Raw genomic sequence first — 18,267 nt, 5'->3', positions numbered from 1 at the left:
GATAGGGTTAGGGGCTTAGGAAATAAGATTTAGGGTAAGGTTAGGGACTAGGGTTGGGATTTGTTACAGTTAGGGAGGCAGGGTGAGGGTAACTCCCTCTTTTTCCTTGCTTTGGGCAGGTTCTCCAAGTAGACAGAAGGCAGCAGGTTCTATGGTCACATAAGCCCCAAATTCCAGGAGATAACATGTCAAGGTTTCACGCCAACTCTCTAATTGCACGCCCCTTTTGACCAGGACAACACCAGGCCCTGAGATTCAAGGAATCAGTAGGGGAGGGATATGCCAATCTCCCTCTCCTGCAGGCACTATCCTGTATCTGCAAGTCGGGCTCTTGGGGTCCTCTTTACTTGGCTCAGGGAAACCACCATTTCTCCTCTGAAGCACTCTGCAATCTTACTAATTGTGTTCAGTAGATTTCTAGTCATATATCCACACACACATCCACACATATAGAGAGGAAGCTAGTGATACGGCTAGAGGGTTGCTAGCCAGATTCTGCTCTCTTCTTTAGTAAGGCCAGAAGAAAGGGTGGGCTAAAGCAACAAAGTTAGGTGCAAGTCCTCAGAATAAAAACAGAAAAGGGTAATGGGAAAGAGGATGATGAGAAAGGGTGTTGCTTTAGATAGTAAAGTCTGGCCAGGCCTCTCTGAGGAGATGACACAAGGCCAAGGAGTGAATCAAGCAAATATTGGGGAGATGAGCTTTCAGGCAGTGAGCACTTCCTGCGGGGGCCTTGAGGTGGGAACAAGGTAGTGGAATGGTAGGAGTGAGGGGAGTGGTTTGTGAAGGCACACAGGTCAGCAAAGGCCAAGTCACACAGTATTTTAAGGGCCATGGTGAGAAGTTTGGATTTGTTCTCAGTAGAATGGGAAAACACAGCAGTTTCTTTAGGCAGAGGAGTGATGTGAACTGCTTTATGCATTAAAAAGGTGAATCTGGTGGTTGTATGAAAAATAAGCCACAGAAGGGTAAGAATAGATAATCCATGTAGAGATGAGGCTGACTTGGGCTAGGAAATGGTAAGAAGGGATGAGATTCAGGATACAGTTGAAGGTTAAAACCAAAAGGTTGGCTAACAGATTGTTGAGGGGAATGAAGCAAAGAAAGGAACCAAGAATTATGCCTGAGTCTTTTGGAAAATTTGACGGCTAATGACAGGAGTTGAGTTCAAGGGATCAAAAGTTCAGTTTACAACATTAACAGCAAAAGAAAACAATATACATTTCATCTAAAAAGTGAGTGTGGGGGACTTCCCTGCTGGCGCAGTGGTTAAGAATCCGCCTGCCAATGCAGGGGTCACGGGTTCGAGCCCTGGTCCGGGAAGATCCCACATGCCGTGGAGCAACTAAGCCCATGCGCCACAACTACTGAGCCTGCACTCTAGAGCCCGCAAGCCACAACTACTGAGCCCGTGTGCCTAGAGCCTGTTCTCCACAATAAGAGAAGCCACCGCAATGAGAAGCCCACACACCGCAACTAGAGAAAGCCCATGCGCAGTAGCGAAGTCCCAACACAGCCATTAATTAATTTAAAAAAAAAAACGTGAGTGTGAAGGTATTGTAAGTGTACTTTTTTTTTCCGCAGAAAATATTTGTTTTAGCAGTTGTCAGCAGAGATGGTGATTCAAAGCTAGACAGAAATGTCTATCAGTGTTTTTAAAACAAATAATCTCTCTCAATCAGGGGCTTATTATCTATTCATTGTGTGAATATTCATGCCATTTCCTCTATTTTAATCTTCCCCTTTCCTACTTTCAGGGTAACTATTGTCAAGAATTGTGAAGAGCCATGGATTTTACCCTAGTTTCAAAAATACTGATGTTAAGTCACAAAACTGAATCAGAGATAAGAGTTTATTACTCTCAGCAAAAGTAATATCCAGAATGTCAGGTTATTTGCTCTGGTTCCTTAAGCCCCGATTCCCACAGGGCAATGTGGAGGACCAGGTAACAGCTACACACACCGTGCGTTCCATTACAAGAGAGGAACCCAGGGACAAGGGCACAGCTCTTTTGAGCAAGCAGCAAACACTGTAGCAAGCAGTAAGTCAGTCAGAATCCCTCCCCTGGAGACGAGCAGTTATGTGGTGGTCACTCTGACCTACTTAGTTGCCTATATGACCCACTACAGGTACTTCTCAGTAGCAGAAATGGGTCAGCCTTGCAGTCGGGAACACTCAACCAGAATGTACAGGGATGCTCAGGGCCCATAGTGGACTATGTCTCCTAACAACTAGTCAAAACATTTAAACAAAAGCATCACTGACTCTCAAATAATTCTCCTATTCTAGGTTCACTCTGGTGGAGTTGCCTCGGAAATAAGGTTCGCTCACCAATTTATCTAAGGTCCTATTTATACAGTGAACTCAAACTAAGCACAGTGCCAACAAGTAAATTCAGCTTTGCTCCTTTGCATTTGAAATATTCTAATATGAATTAATTCTAGAGTTACATTAATATCACCTTGAAGCTGTATGGTGAGATTTCAAATACAAAGTCTATAAACATTAAAAAAAAAAAAAAAGTCCCAGCATGGTTTACATAATGATGTCTCTTTCTCATTCCGGTGGTGCAATCTAAGCACTGTGTAGTGTGATCTTGGTGATGTATGAATCTGACACAGAAGTCCTGCTGACAGTACACACTTTGTGCCAAATTCAGAATACGACCATAAAACCACTCAGAAGGACCTGACTGCGATGTACGTAATCAGCATTTGAGGTAGATAACAGAACTTATTTCTACAGATTCTGCTCTTGTCACAGTGAACTATTCTAACTTGTTCAGAAGTTGATAAAACTTTCCACTTTATAAATACAAAAATTTGGAGCAAATAAACAAATACTCCTTGTCTGCCTCTGAAGGGAATTAATAAATAAGATTAGGAGGTATCTTAAAATCTAATGGAATAAGATCTTATTCTAATTGTCTTTTAGAAAGAATATTGCTGTATTAAGTGTTCACATATACACACATATGTATATTTTTACATATATATTAAAAAATTTTAAATTTCTTAATGTTGGCTCTTTAGGATTATTTTTTCCTAAAGCTAGAAATCAGGAAAAAAATTTTACCTAAAAATTTAATGGCCTTGGTGACTAGGTTATAAGGTAAGAAGGAAAAAATTACTCTTGAACAACTTAAGTTTTAAAGCTTTGTCTTTTCTATAGATGCAGTGAGAAAGATTTAATGCCGTTGGACCTGTTAGATTGGGGCTGGCTGTAACACCTATTTTATAAAAGGCTAAGTCCCATTTAGCATCTGGCTCCCCTGGGAGTGCTACTGAGATGTCTGCTTTGGCCACCTTGGGTAGAGGCTGGCCTATTAGAAACAGGAGGACACAAACACACTAAGATACATCAGTGTCTCTTCTTTGATAAGGTGGGAACACTTAGGAACAATCAGTCAGTCTTAGAACCTCACTGGAAAGGACTATTTCAGGTGCTCTTAATCACAAATACTGTTCTTAAGCTATTAGACATACAACCAAGGATATAAGCTTCCTAGTTTAAACACGTAGTGATCCAACTTTGAGGCTCACTAAAGGGCCTCCAGAAGCAGATGGCTTCTAGAAGCAGACAGTTTCCTTTTGCTATTTTACCAATCAAGAAGATAATACTATTGGTAGACAGTTTCCTCCCTTATATTTTATTATTTGTCTCTTCCTCCTTTTCTTTTCTCTTTCCTTTTATGTTAATTTTTTTGTCCTTCACTGCCAATTTCCAACTCCTCAATTTATTATCTAGTTTTTCCAAGTACTCAAAACAAAACCCTCAGTTACTCTCATGTTACTGAGAGACCAACACGGTTACTCATCAAAAGGGACCAAAGACATTGGATTTCACTGATTTGTACAAAGACCTTTTACCCTGGCTAGGTGACTCATAATTCAACTATGATTCAAACAGAAAATTAAGGGACTTCCCCAGCGGTCCAATGGTTAAGACTCCGCGCTTCCACTGAAGGGGGCATGGGTTCGATCCCTGGTTGGGGAACTAAGATCCCACATGCCACATGGCGTGGCCAAAAAAAACCAAAAACAAACAAAAAAACCCCCCCAGCAAATTAAGGTATTTCAAACCTTGGAGGCCCAATAGACTACAATAAATTCACTGGCTAGGACAGTCTTCAACTACATACTGACCTGCTAAAATGCGGACTGTGCAACTGCTAACATATTTTTTTAATACCAGCGTTTATATTACAGAAGTAAAACAATCAATCAATTGAGAAAGCAAGCCACTTCATTAGCTAAACTTGACTAAACCAATCCTTGGGACTTATTCTCCTGATTACACAGATCAATAAGTAAGCTGGATATGAAATGGGTTCCAAATATGTTGAATAGTATTTAGGATTCCCTTGCTCTTTTTGCCATCTTCTGCTGTTTAATATTCAGGGGTCTAAATACTGTTAAACAGCCATTCCCCTCACACAACATTCAAACCATGTTACTGCCTCAGAAGGACACGAAGTCCTCAGGGCCAATTTGGATTAGAGCTGAAGCTGATTAAAAGGCAGAAGTTCAGAAATTCTGATAAGGGAAATAGTACAGACCTGGCAGAACTATGATGAAGGTGCTTACAAAGCATATTGATAGACAGTATTTATCCAGAGACTGCCTGACACATACACTTGAGCTAATCTTCTAAGGTCTTCTGGAGAAACTACAACCAAGTGAAGCTGTATTATTTAGTAATCCATCCACTTGCTCCAGGGCAGAATACCGTAACTGGCTTCTTTGTTGGCTGCTAGCTAATCAGCAGCTTATCTGCAGAAAACAAAAGCCACAATTTTCAAACTACTGTAACAAGGAAGAGACAAGTCTGACAACATGTTGAATCTGTTTCTTTTAGTTTAACCTTTGCTTCCCATTACTTTTGTTCGCTAAAAGTATACTGTCTATACATAATGGCCTGCCTCAGGAACCCTGCCCCTCTGCCTGAATGTTAAACCAAAGTGCCTTTGTTCAGGGAAACATCCGGACCCTGTTCCACCTGTGGGTGGCTGCAAGAAAGAAGAAATTAACACATCCCCTCCCTGAGGCTGGCCATTACAGGGGATATTTGCAAAACGTATGTCTTTTTACTTTACTTCCTCATCTCCTCCCCCTCTCTGTGCTAGAAAAGAAACTGGCATCCAAAACCCTCTGCTGGCTTTCTGAATAAAGTCGTATTTCTTGCCTCAACACCTCTCCGATTTATTGGCCTGTCGTGTGGCGAGCAGACAGAGCTTGGACTTGGTAACACTATACGCAATTTTCCTTCTTCCCTCTCTACTTTTTCTCTTATAGAAATCCTGTTTTCGCTTTTGCTGGATTAAATCAATCAATCAATCGTTTTCCCTTGTATAAAGTAAAAGTTTTAAAATTATTCTTTGACAAGGGGAGGATTGGTTCTTGGCCTTCTGTTTTCTGTCTGCATTTTCTCCCATGGTCAATTCTTCAGACATATGAGAAATGGAATATTTCCTGCCATATCAGTAAACAAAGGATGTCACAGTCATCTGCACTTGCAGCCCTCCTGAGAGCTGGTGAGCTCTGAGGGAACTCAGGATGTGAAAATACAGGATACTAGCCCCAGATAGCTGAGGTGCGTATCACAGGTATGATTTCAGTGAGCCCAGACTCTTGCATCTTCCTGTACATAGAAAAGCGCTAAATTCCTTAACTTGGGATATCTGGTTTTCTTTAATTAACAATAATGTTTTGATTTTCCTGACTACCGGCCCTTTGTTACAAAACGTCTATATAACCTGGCTCCCTGCCTCGCCTCCTTGGAGCAGTTTTCTCAGGGTTACTTGAGATGCTGCCTCCTGGGCTTGAGGTCCTAAAAATTCCTACCGAATGAAACATAACTTTTAGGTTGTGAATAATTTTTAAGTCCACACATATTTCCAGCCATCCCCTCTTTGACAACTCCTAAACCTAACCTTACTCAATCACCAACAAGCTAGTTCTGCTTGAATGTACTATCACTGCAAACTCACCACATCCCAAACTGAAATTATTTTCTTCTTGAAGTCAAGCTTTTGACTAATTGCCAAACATACCGGTTGCAACTTGTCTGTATGTTATTTTCATACTATTACTATTAGAAAATAAATGCTTCTTGGCCTGATCCCCTGGGTCCACGAGGAAGGATTTCCCCTGAACACTCCTGGCCTCTTGGCACACCTCTGCTCTCCTGGCTGAAGCTTCAGGGACAGAGAGCCAGGCAATTGTAGCATGGCTCCTTCCTCCTCCCTTATTTCGAGAACCACTTAGCCACAGATTCTGCTACTCTGTGTCGGAAGTTTTACAGGAGTAGGCGCTGCCCGTGGCAGGGGTGGAGGAATAAGATTTATTCAAAGGAATGTTAGGATCTGATGATTTGGCAGAGAATGTAAAAAACATAGACCAGGTAAGGAAATGTGGGGATCACAACATCACATGTAAGTTGAGGCTATGATGGGACCAGTATTTGAGGCACTTCAAATGCTTTTCAAGTTAGCCATGTTGAATGTAAGGCCAACACTGGCCTTGGCCTTAGTGAAACAGGAGGGAAGGAGGCAGGGCACAACCTTCGAAAGAATGACATAGCCCAAGGACATGACATAAACTGATTAGAGCCAAATGGGTCCAAGATGGAGGGCAAGTCAACTTCCACTGGACCTTGAGCCTCTGCGTACGCTCACTGTAACACAGCAGCAAGCTAAATGACACACCCACAGGTGCCACGACAGTTCCAAGACCCACCAAAAGGATCAAAAAGTGGGTGTGGTCCAATTCCTGGAAATCCCCACCCCTTCCTGAAATAGCTGGAATATTCCTCCCACTCATTAGCCTATGAAATTACCCACCCCTATAAAAACTGACAACCCCATAGTCTGGTGCCTTTCTCACCTTCTGAGATGGCCCACACTCTTGTCCGTGGAGTGTTTCTCTCTAAATAAATCCACTTATTACTTATCATTTTGTCTCTCACTGAATTCTTTCTGCGATGAGACATCAAGAACCTGAGCTTCATTAAGTCCTGAAACCAGGTGTGTGATCTCAGTTGGAAGACTGTGGGTTTTGGCCGGCTGCACGGGTTCAAGTCCCAATCAGGGTTTTGGCCGGGTTCGAGTCCTGGCCGCATGTCCCATTCTGGATTTAGGCTGGGTTTGAGTCCCGGCACGTGAGTTCAAGTCCCAATCTGAGGTGCACGGTTTCACACGGTTTCATTAGCACACACCCATAGCCTTGTGGGGCATCTGCAGACCCTAAGCACCAGAGGGGATCTCAGTGAAGCAGCCTTGCGGAGGCACAGATTTGACTGCGGGGAAGTCTTTCCCTCTACAGGCCTTTTAGACATCAGAGGCAAAACAATTATTTGGCCCTTTACTATGATTTTTAGCTGGTTCGACAGGCCAGGGGCTTTAAGTCACAATTAAGTTCCACATATGCTAAGAACACAACTTTAGTACCAGCCTAGCAGGCAGCATGGAAAGGTTGTCCCAGATTCCATCCCTTATGTTCTCAGCCATACTCAAGGCCAAAGGACAAAATTGGAGGAACGCATGCATTTTTTTCCTACATGGATTAAGGGTCACTCCCCGCCTGATGGTCTGTTTTTCAAAAACTCTGGCCATGGTTTTACAGTTCTGAGATTTACACTGCAGCTTCAATTGTAAAAGAGTGGTAGGTTTTATTTATAACAAAAAAGAAACAGTGCCCTGTTACCACCAAAACATGCCATCTTCTTAGACTAAAGTAGAAAAAACATTCAATGAGATGACCATAGCCACAGAAGTTGAAAAGATAATGAGAAAAACCTAGGCCTGAACATTGTCTCAAAGAATCACATATGTTCAGGAAGAAAGGCAGAGCTTTAGAAACCTGCCATATCAGATTAGGAGCAGTGCAAGAATGAAAACAATGGAAGAGATATTTTCTTAAGAGAAAGTTGACATCTCGGAAAACAGCTGAGAGGCAAATTGCATTTCCTCCCCACCATCCACAGTCCAGCAAAGGGCCAGCCCTATGGGTCTTCCTTCTCTCCAACAATAAAATGTTAGAAACTCAATGAGCCTTCTGGAAAGGAGTACAGGAACAGTAGAGAGAAAAACCCTCAAAGAGAAGTGCCTAAAAGCAATGCTACTCCTCACCTGACACATTCAGAAGATGAGGACAGTATCTTGAGGAAAACATAGCAAAGGTTTTGATTCTCACTGGGTCCCTGGAAGAACAAACTTCAGGACAGCAGATTCAGGTAAAAAAAAAAAAACCTGCTGAGAATGAGTCTCAACTGAAACATGCCGGATAAAGGAACTCCACCCCCCAGCCCCCCACAGGAGACAGGTGTCCTGGGCATGAGCAACTCCACAGCAGAGGGCAGTGGCCCCTGAGGACTGCTCACAGGGGGCTAGGGAAGCTGTGTCATTAGAGCCCACCCTCAAGGCGGTCCTGGGGTGCCAGAAACACAGGACCCAAAGGGGAAATGGTATTAAGTAATTTAAATATGCTGGATGAAAAAGAAAGACATCTCAAAAATCTCAAAGAAGACCTGGTTGGGGCTGCTGCTACGACTGTAAATTAACACTGCACGAAGGCAGCATTGTCTTAAATACCACTATCTAGAGACAAGACTAGACACAGGTAGATGTCCCTCTGGAATAGAATGAACGTAAGTCATAATTAACCTCTTAATGGGTGATTCTCCCAACTGAGTTCAGACTTACAAGTTCAGAGTCATAACTGGTATAGAATTACTTCAGTCCCAGCAAAACTGAATCAAGAATTTTCCAGCTTATTCACCTTCCCACAGATATAACTGAGTATCTTTTGACAGGTTTCTAAGGACAAAATTTTCCCTGCTATATCTGCTAGGGGCTGGGGAGTAATTTTGTGAATGTGAGGGAATGCTGTGATAATTCTATAGGTCCTGTCAACTATTTAGATTTTGTTGTTGCTGTTGTTTTAAGTGAGGCTTATAAGAGACTAGGTATTGAACTTGGGTAGCACACGGTTAGAAGGCAGGTGCATTAGGTTCTCACACTAAGTTATATTCTTCAACAGCTCCATCAGTATAAAGTTGACATTTAGTCTCCACCCGCCTGCCGTTCCTCTATTTCCGTTAGTTACGAGCCCCGGTTTAGAAAAAGGGTGTTATTTATTGAGTCTCCCCCTAAAATCACATCTGCCCGTACTTTCATAACATAGGCTTACTCTTGAGGATGGTCAAAGCAACTATAAAATATGGAACTAAAACCTTCTACAGTGTGTGTAAGACAGAGAGACACAAAGGTGAATTAATGGCCATGGCCTAAAAATCAGCAAAATCTCTATAGCCCAAAGGCATGTAAATGAAGATCAAGGTGGGAAACAAAGTTAGACCCTGTGCATTTGGGAAAAAAGGCTAAAACTAAATGTTGGGTTAGTGGGACTTGGTAAGTTTACTCTCATCCTCTAAATGCAGCAATGGACATGTGCCTTCTTCACCAGCCAGACAGGTAAGAAATGGACTCTCCCAAAGACACCTTGTGGAAACAAGCTGCCAGAACCACAGACCCTCCTTCCAACATTCCAGGAGTGCAACACATGTACATGCAGGCACAAAATCAGTTTAAAAAAATGTTTTTTAATTGATGACATTTATAGTTTGTTTTCACTCTTCTCAAATTCAGTGATTCTCTCCAAGAAAAAAAAAGTACCACCCTTATTCAACCTGCCACACTGTCCCTTCTCCATACCCACTGTCATCACCCTCTCCATACATTATACAACACACCACGAATACCCTCAGTTCTCATCCCCTCACCCTGGACTGCTTCAGTGGACTCCATGGTAACCCCACCCAACACCCTACCCCAAATTCCTTAGCGACATGTTCAAGGGCCTTATGACTAGTTTCCCTCATGCTCTATGTACACCTGCTTTCCAACCAAGAATCCTCCCTCACCACCCCCATATTAGCTATGCTCCTTCGCATCCACATATCCCTCTGTGCTCAAAGACTTTTTTAAACATCTTTATTGGAGTATACTTGCTTTACAATGGTGTGTTAGTTTCTGCTTTATAACAAAGTGAATCGGTTATACATATACATATGTCCCCATACCTCTTCCCTCTTGCGTCTCCCTCCCTCCCATCCTCCCTCCCATCCTCCCTCCCATCCTCCCTCCCATCCTCCCTCCCATCCTCCCTATCCCACCCCTCTATGTGGTCACAAAGCACCGAGCTGATCTCCCTGTGCTATGCGGCTGCTTCCCACTAGCTATCTATTTTACGTTTAGTAGTGTATATATGTCCATGCCACTCTCTCACTTTGTCCCAGCTTACCATTCCCCCTCCCCGTATCCTCAAATCCATTTTCTAGTAGGTCTGCGTCTTTATTCTCGTCTTGCCCCTAGGTTCTTCATGACCATTTTTGGGGGGGGGGGGATTCTATATATATGTGTTAGCATACAGTATTTGTTTTTCTCTTTCTGACTTAACTTCATTCTGTATGACAGACTCTAGGTCCATCCACCTCACTACAAATAACTCAATTTTGTTTCTTTTTATGGTTGAGTAATATTCCATTGTATATATGTGCCACATCTTCTTTATCCGTTCATCTGTTGATGGACACTTAGGTTGCTTCCATGTCCTGGCTATTGTAAACAGAGCTGCAATGAACATTTTGGTACATGACTCTTTTTGAATTATGGTTTTCTCAGGGTATATGCCCAGTAGTGGGATTGCTGGGTCGTATGGTGGTTCTATTTTGAGTTTTTTAAGGAACCTCCATGCTGCTCTCCATAGTGGATGTATCAATTTACATTCCCACCAACAGTGCAAGAGGATTCAATGGCTGCCTCTGAACTTGCGATTCAGCGCACACAAGTTTTTTGTCTCCCGCGTCCCTCCGACAAATACTGGGCACCAACCATGTGCCAGGCACTACCCCAGACAAAGAATAAAAGGGAGATCGAGTGGGGCCAGGCCCACTCCGGCGGCCCCGCTGGCGCGCATGTTCTCTACCGGGCTGCCACCTTGAAACGCCCATCCTGTCCTCTCTGAGCCACCTCCCGGAGCAGGTCCACAGGCCTGGCCCTCCCTTCCGCCTGGGGGCGCCCGAGCCAGGCTCGGACCAAGTGCGGGAGAGACGCAAGGGCCACCAGAAGGCGGGCCTTCCTGCTGCAGGGCCTCCTGGATTGGGGGGCACTCCGCCTCACCGGGCAAGGACCCTGAGGCAGGCTGCCCGGCCGAATGCCTGAAGGACCCCGCTTGTACCGAAGGCTAGCTATCGCAGTGCCTGGTGGCCGGCCTGCGCGGCGGGAGGATCAGGTGACTCGGACCCGAACTCCAGCACACTGGGGCTCCGAATAGCTCAGAATCTAGCGTGGCCTTAGGTCTCGGTACAAGGGGCCTGGGTCGCGCAGCTGCAGGCCCAGAGAAATGGAAGAGCAGGGTGGGGAAGAGGGCGGTATCTAGAGCTGAGGCTGTGAGTCTGGGGGGCGGGGCTTCAGGTGTTGGAAGCAGAAAGCCGAGTTGACGGGTTGCAGGTCTCCGACACGCTTGGGAGGATGAGAGGCATGACTGGCGCCTTCCAGGAAGCAGAATAGGCGCCTCTGTTGTGGGGGCAAACGCCCAGGCAATTTCTAAAATTTATAATTCTCTAATCGAGTGACTTTTATGTTGAGCAAGTTTCTCGACCTGTTAACATTTGTTGTAAACCAAGGTCCAAGACAGGCATAACTTAGCTGGCATTAAGAAAGGAACCATGTCCTCCGCTGGATAGCCCCTAGCATTCTGGTCTTGGAATAGCTGAATCAGATTCATTCATTGATTCATTCAGCAAATACCTCTGAGAACCATCTATGTGCTAGGCACTCTGCATAAGTACAGAGGATACGATGGTGAGCGAAACAGATCCCTGCTTTCATAGAGCTGACCGTCTGGTTGGGAAGAGCTAACTGAAGAAAACGTGAAAGGAGCCATGAGAATGTATAACAGGGGAAGTGAACTAAGATCTAGTGGGTGAGTAGGAGGTAACCAGAGGAAGCACTTTCTGGACTGTGAAAACTTCTCAGGCAAAGGCTGTCAGGCCAGAATGTCTTGGAGCTGTAAGGCCCGTGAGGCTGGAGCAAAAGCAAGTTAAGGAGTGTGGAGTTCCAGATGAGGCTAGAGAGGTATGCAGGGATAAGATCATGCAAAGCCTAGTAGGACATGATAAGGCTTTGGGGTTTTATCATAAAAGCAGGGTACACTTTGAAGGGTTAAGGAGGGAAATGATATGACTAGATTTGCATTTTTAGTTCACTATGGCTGCTATGTGGAGAACAGATTGTAGAGGGTAGCAAGAGTAGAAACTGGGAGACCACTGAAGAGGCTGTTGCAGAAGTCCAGAGGGGGTTGATGATGTCTTGGACTGTGGTGGTGGCAGTTAAGAAGGAGAGAATTGTACGGATTTGAGATACACTGGCTAGGTAAAATTGCCAGAACTCAGTGATATCATGGATATGGAGGGTGAGGAAGGGGAGGTGCCAAGGGTGTCGCTCCCTAGATATATGGCAAAGGTTCTGCTCGCTTTTGGGTTACTCACCACCTGGGATGTTAGGGAAACTGGGTTGGCTGATCTTGTACTGGTTAGACTGTGCTTAGCTTTGTGGATTGAGTAGAGCATCAAGCTGAATGCTGTAGAAGGGACATGAATAGGAGAGACCTTGGCACAGTTTCTCCGTTTGGGCCAGACCCTAGCACTGCTTTTTTTTTTTTTTCTTTGCGGTACACGGGCCTCTCACTGTTGTGGCCCCTCCCATTGCGGAGCACAGGCTCCGGACGCGCAGGCTCAGCGGCCATGGCTCACGGGCCTAGCCGCTCCGCGGAATGTGGGATCTTCCCGGACCGGGGCACGAACCCGTGTCCCCTGCATCGGCAGGCGGACTCTCAACCACTGCGCCACCAGGGAAGCCCCCTAGCACTGCTTTTAATGTGATTGTCAGGCTACTTTTGGGCTGAGAATAAAGAGACAGTTGTCCAGACTCTGTCCCTGTGTGTTCATGGAAGCCTTCTCTGTATTTGTTGGCAAATTTAGGGGTTCCACCAGGTAATCTTTGACACCTTAGTCCTGCAGAGATGATCAATTTCTTACATGTAAATAGAATTTCAAAGTTGGAAGAGATCTCAAGTTTTCTTAGTCCAGTTTATAAAATACTTTTATGTTCTTTATATGATCTTCACAATTATTTATTAAGCTCTTACACCATCATGATTAGACACTAGAAATAGTGTCTTGTTCTTTTCTCTGAAGATGAATAGAATAAGACTGTATAGGTTCATTTAGTCAATAAAATTGATTAAGCACCTTTGTGCCAGGCAGTTTTAGCTGCTTCAGATACGAAATGATTACAACTTGTCTTTGACCTTGGAGTTGCATGTCTGCAAACCCTGCCATTGAGGACAGCTGAGTGTATTAAAGGGTTTGATTTGGGCGTGATAGATCCTGACTTATCTGTAAGATTAGGTAAGAAATGGTATGTATCCAACAGACTTTTTGGGGTGTATCCTAGCAAGATCCCAATTCTTGTCCATCCAATCTTCAAATTCTATAATTGATGGGAGGGCACTGTGGGAACAGTTATTGTACCCTTGTGGCTGCTCTTTAGGAATGTAAATTGTAAATCCTCAGTAAAACACAAAAGAAAGGAAGGGACAGGAGTATCGCCAGAGACAGGTCGTGTTTAAACTTGAACTTCTGAATGGGTCACTCTTTCGCAGGTTTACAGTTGCACTAACCAGATTATGTGCTCCACTGGGCAACTTGAATGGCCCCTCTACCACTCCCTTCCCTCAGCTCCATGAACCCAAATGGGCAAATTAAATACTAAGTAACTGTCGGGTGCTTTATCAGTGTAAGAGTGAGAGCCCTGGTTGACTTGCAAAACTGCTCGGCTCCAGAATAGGAAGGGTGGGGAGTGCAGCACTGACGGGTCTCTTATCTGACTCTCTGATGGCAGGAGGGAGATGACCTCGATATTACGGAGCCCTCAGGCTCTCCAGCTTACTCTGGCTCTGATTAAGCCTGATGCAGTTGCTCACCCACTGATTCTGGAGGTAAGAACAAGTCCTAAGACTCTACTAATGTGTAACAAATTACCACAAACTTAGCAGCTTAAAACAACACTCATTATCTCACAGTTCTAGAATTTAGAGGTCCAGTAGGTTTGGCTGAGGGCTGGGTTCTCTCCTTAGAGTTTCACAAAGCCAAATTCCAGGTATCGGCTGACTGGGCCCTTATCTAAAGGGTCTGGGGAAGAATCCACTTTGATACTCATTCAGGTTGGCAGAATTTGGTTTCTGTGGTTATAGGACTGAGATAGACCCCCATGTCCTTGCCGGCCTTCAGGTGGGGCCTACCATTTTTAGAGTCCACTCACATTCCTCATCACATGGCTCACTCCATCTTCAAGACAGCAACAGGGCGTCTCTTTTCTTTTGACCCACCAATGGGACAGACCCTCAAGTCCTAGGCTCTGAAGGGTCCTCAGGGTTCTTTTGGTCTGCCTGGGTCTCCCATTCACTCAAATGGTCCCTTTGACTGACTTTTATCTTTGGGGTGGTGTTTATCCAGGCTGTTCATCAGCAGATTCTGAGCAACAAGTTCCTTATTGTACGAATGAGAGAACTTCTGTGGAGAAAGGAAGATTGCCAGAAGTTTTACCAAGAGCATGAAGGTAGGACCAACAGTCCTCTTGAGTGGGAGGCTTCTCTATCACAAGAGAGATTTTGCCTGGCCACACAATGTCAGGCTCTCTCTGACCTACGAACCGTAAAATTGCAGCCAGTCTTCTAAAATCTTGGTTTATACACAAACTTTTCATGATTATCAGTATTTTTTAAATGTTTTCTAGGAGGGTTCTACGTCATGGTCCCAACAAGTAACTTAGTTTTATGTCCTGATACTATCACTAGTTACCAATTTACTCTGTCAGACATTGTCCAAAGGCTCATGATTTCTTTTAATTCCCCAGCAACCCCATGAAGTAGGTATTGTTATGTCCCCAGCACACAAATTAGAAAACTAAATTAGGGAAGTTAATGATTTACCCGAAACTACACAGGTTGCAAGTTGGAGAGCCTGGATTCAGACCCAGGTATGTCAGACGCCAAGGTCCTTGTTCTTTTCTCTAAAACAGTTTTTATCATTCCAAATAGGGAGTCAGAAGTATAAAAAGTTCTCTTGGCACCAGTGTCTTGATGAAGGTACTCTCTTTGCAGGGCGGTTTTTCTATCAGCGGCTGGTGGAGTTCATGGCCAGGTATTTCTCATTTTGGTTATAACATCTTCATCCACTGAGACTTATTTCCCCTGCCCCCTAAATAGATTTGTTAATTTTATTTGCCACTCTTTAAACTTGTAACCAGTGTCAAGTGTCTGAAGAAACATGGGCTTGGGCCAACACTGACCTTGTGGCCACTTGTCCCATGGTAGTTAACTGCTCCAGGGGCTGTAGAAGAGTATTGTTGAATGCTGCCTAGCAACTCTTCTGATCCCTGTGGCCTTTCTTGATCATCCGCAGTGGCCTTCCATCACCTTTTATTTGAAGCAGTATTGGCACTCAACTAGAAAGGCAAGGAGACTCTCAGGATGTCCAGTGTGCCTTTATTTGTGCTCTACTCATGGTATGCCCTCCTGGACCCGATAGCCAGATTCCTGACGTGTGCTCCATTTATTCACAGTGGGCCAATCCGAGCCTACATCCTCGCCCACAAGGATGCCATCCAGCTCTGGAGGACAGTGATGGGACCCACCAGAGTGTTTCGAGCACGCCACGTGGCCCCAGATTCAATTCGTGGGAGTTTCGGCCTCACTGACACCCGTAATACAACCCATGGCTCAGGTGAGTCTGCCTCCTGTGTCCACTGTATTTAATAAGCGAAGCTGGTTTGAGGTTGGTGGGCAGGCATATGGTGGGGTTGAGAGCCAGGTCCCTCAGTGAGCTTTCTTCCCAGTTGTGTTTCTGGCCCTTTGTGGCCACCTCAGCAGATGTGGCCCCAGGACTTAGGGGCAGGAGAAGTATAGGCTCTGGTTTCTGAACCTGATTATGATTGCCTCTTGCCTCCATCCTAAACTCCCTATGAGAACCCCTTCTCTTTTTTACCTCCCCTTACAGACTCTGTGGTTTCAGCCAGTAGAGAGATCGCAGCCTTCTTTCCCGACTTCAGTGAACAGCGCTGGTATGAGGAAGAGGAGCCCCAGTTGCGCTGTGGCCCTGTGCGCTACAATCCAGAGGGAGGCATCCACTTTGCAGCTGGAACAGGAGGCCCAGGGCCAACCTGACGCAGGCCTGTTGGTCTGTGAAGAGTGATGGCGTTGCCCAGCCTTTTCTCGCAGACCTCTGGTCCAGAGCATTCTCCTAGGACCAGGGAGGCCTGGGGCTTATTGTGCCATCTCTGCTGGGCACCGCCACCTGCATAAGAGCCTAGCTCCTCACTGCTACCTCTTCTAGAATCTAACTCTCTATCTACCTCTTCTCTGGAATGTTCATGGGTGGTTCAGAGGAATGATGGCTCCTTTTTTTCTGAGAACTGTTCATCCTTTTTCAAGGAGGGGCTTGCCTAACTGACTTGCCTGAAAAATGCAGTGACTGTATTAGCAACATTTGGTCTATTTTCCTTAATAAAAGTCAGTATTCTACTGAATCCTGCAGGCTGGGAGCACTACTCTATGTACTGTCTCTCTATCCCTAACTGGAATAATTAAATCTGTCCTGAAGTCAAGTTTCTGGTCTATGCTAAGTAAAGAGAGAATTGTGGGACTTGCCTAGTAGTGCAGTGGTTAAGAATCCGCCTGCCAACGCAGGGGACACAGGTTCGAGCCCTGGTACGGGAAGATCCCACATGCTGCGGAGCAACTAAGCCCGTGCGCCACAATTACTGAGCCTGTGCTCTAGAGCCCGCGAGCCACAACTACTGAGCCCACATGCCACAACTACTGAAGCCCACGCGCCTAGAGCCTGTGCTCTACAACAAGATGAAGCCACCACAATGAGAAGCCTGTGCACTGCAGCGAAGAGTAGCCCCCGCTCGCTGCAACTAGAGAAAGCCTGCGCACAGCAACGAAGACCCAACGCAGCCAAAAATAAATAAATAAAATAAATTAATTTTTTTAAAAAAAGGGAGAATCGTGAAGAAATCTCCCAGGAGGTTCACACACAGTGTGCAGCTTATGTAGTGCATGAGGCACCCAGTGACGGAGCTGACTGTGGGCTCAAATCCATGCTGTGCACCTGGCACAGGGCTGCATCCTGGAAGAAGGGGCACCTTTCGTTTGAACAAAAGTATGTCTGCCCAGTAGAGGCATATTGTTATGACTCACTTTTTTTTCTGATTTGCACAAAGCCACTAAAGCTAGCCATGTCTCTGCTGTAGCTGAGGATGACAGTTATCTATTGCTGCATGACAAATCACCTCAAGATTTTGTGGCTTAAAACAATGACTTAGAGATGTCACTGTGGTCCAGTGGTTAAGAATCTGCCTTCCAATGCAGGGGAGATGGGTTTGATCCCTGGTCGGGGAACTACGATCCCACATGCCATGCAGCAATTAAGCCCGCGCACCCCAACTACTGAGCCCATGCGCCACAACTAGAGAGCCCATGTGCCACAAACTACAGAGCCCATGTGCTCTGGAGCCCGTGCTCCACAACTACAGAGCCCACACACCACAACTAGAGAGAAGCCCATGCGCTATAACAAAGAGCCCGCGTGCCGCAGTGAAAGATCCCATGTGCCACAACTAAGACCTGACACAGCCAAAAATAAACAAATAAATAAATATTAAAAAACAACAACAATAACAACGATTCATTCTTATGTGTCTGTGGATTGGCTGGGTGATTCTGCTGGGCTCACTGGGACTCACTCACATGGCTGCATTCAGCATTTGGGTCCAATGTGGTCTTTCATCCTGAGCTGCTTCATAGCATGGTTGTTTCAAGGTTCCAAGAGAGCAGGCCCCCATTCACAAGCTCATCACGCTTCTGCTTGTGTCATGTTTGCTGATATCCCATTGACAAAGGCCAAGTCACATGGCCAAGCCCAGAGTCCACACATAGGGCATGGACAGTGGGAGGTGTGAATCATTGGGGGCCATTACCATGACAATCTACAAACTGAAAGTAGTGAGGAGCCTTGAATTTATATAGAACTTATGAAAACAAATACTTGCACAAGCCAACAAAGGAGATGAAGAAATAGCCAGAGAAGGAAGGAAAAAACCGAGGGTGTGTGGATCAGGAAAGTCAAGAGAAAAGAGTGTTT

At 45.0% G+C, this 18,267-nt stretch overlaps 1 protein-coding gene and 1 long non-coding RNA gene across 4 annotated transcripts in view; one reads left to right on the top strand and one right to left on the bottom strand.

The window, feature by feature from the left end:
* LOC307193278 overlaps nt 1-18,267 on the bottom strand; it is a 94,345-nt gene that overhangs the window by 36,223 nt on the left and 39,855 nt on the right. The window lies entirely within an intron of this gene.
* NME6 (NME/NM23 nucleoside diphosphate kinase 6) lies at nt 11,224-17,346 on the top strand. The gene is made up of 6 exons (XM_079935343.1): nt 11,224-11,984; nt 13,964-14,060; nt 14,578-14,680; nt 15,225-15,264; nt 15,686-15,846; nt 16,120-17,346. The coding sequence occupies exons 1-6, from the start codon at nt 11,944-11,946 to the stop codon at nt 16,284-16,286; spliced, it is 609 nt and encodes a 202-aa protein (XP_079791469.1). The 5' UTR covers nt 11,224-11,943; the 3' UTR covers nt 16,287-17,346.

This window comes from Stenella coeruleoalba, assembly GCF_951394435.1.
Source record: "Stenella coeruleoalba genome assembly, chromosome: 10".
Classification (NCBI taxonomy): Eukaryota; Metazoa; Chordata; class Mammalia; order Artiodactyla; family Delphinidae; genus Stenella; species Stenella coeruleoalba.
The sequence above is the reverse complement of the archived record's forward strand: the minus strand, read 5'-3'. Positions and strand labels throughout refer to the sequence as shown.

Excerpts from the sequence above, each read along its gene's own strand:
- NME6 (XM_079935343.1), top strand. The coding sequence starts at position 11,944 with ATGAGAATGTATAACAGGGGAAGTGAACTAAGATCTAGTGG. Across the intron at positions 15,265-15,685 it reads CTGGTGGAGTTCATGGCCAG|TGGGCCAATCCGAGCCTACA; the intron begins GTATTTCTCATT and ends ATTTATTCACAG. Across the intron at positions 15,847-16,119 it reads TAATACAACCCATGGCTCAG|ACTCTGTGGTTTCAGCCAGT; the intron begins GTGAGTCTGCCT and ends CTCCCCTTACAG.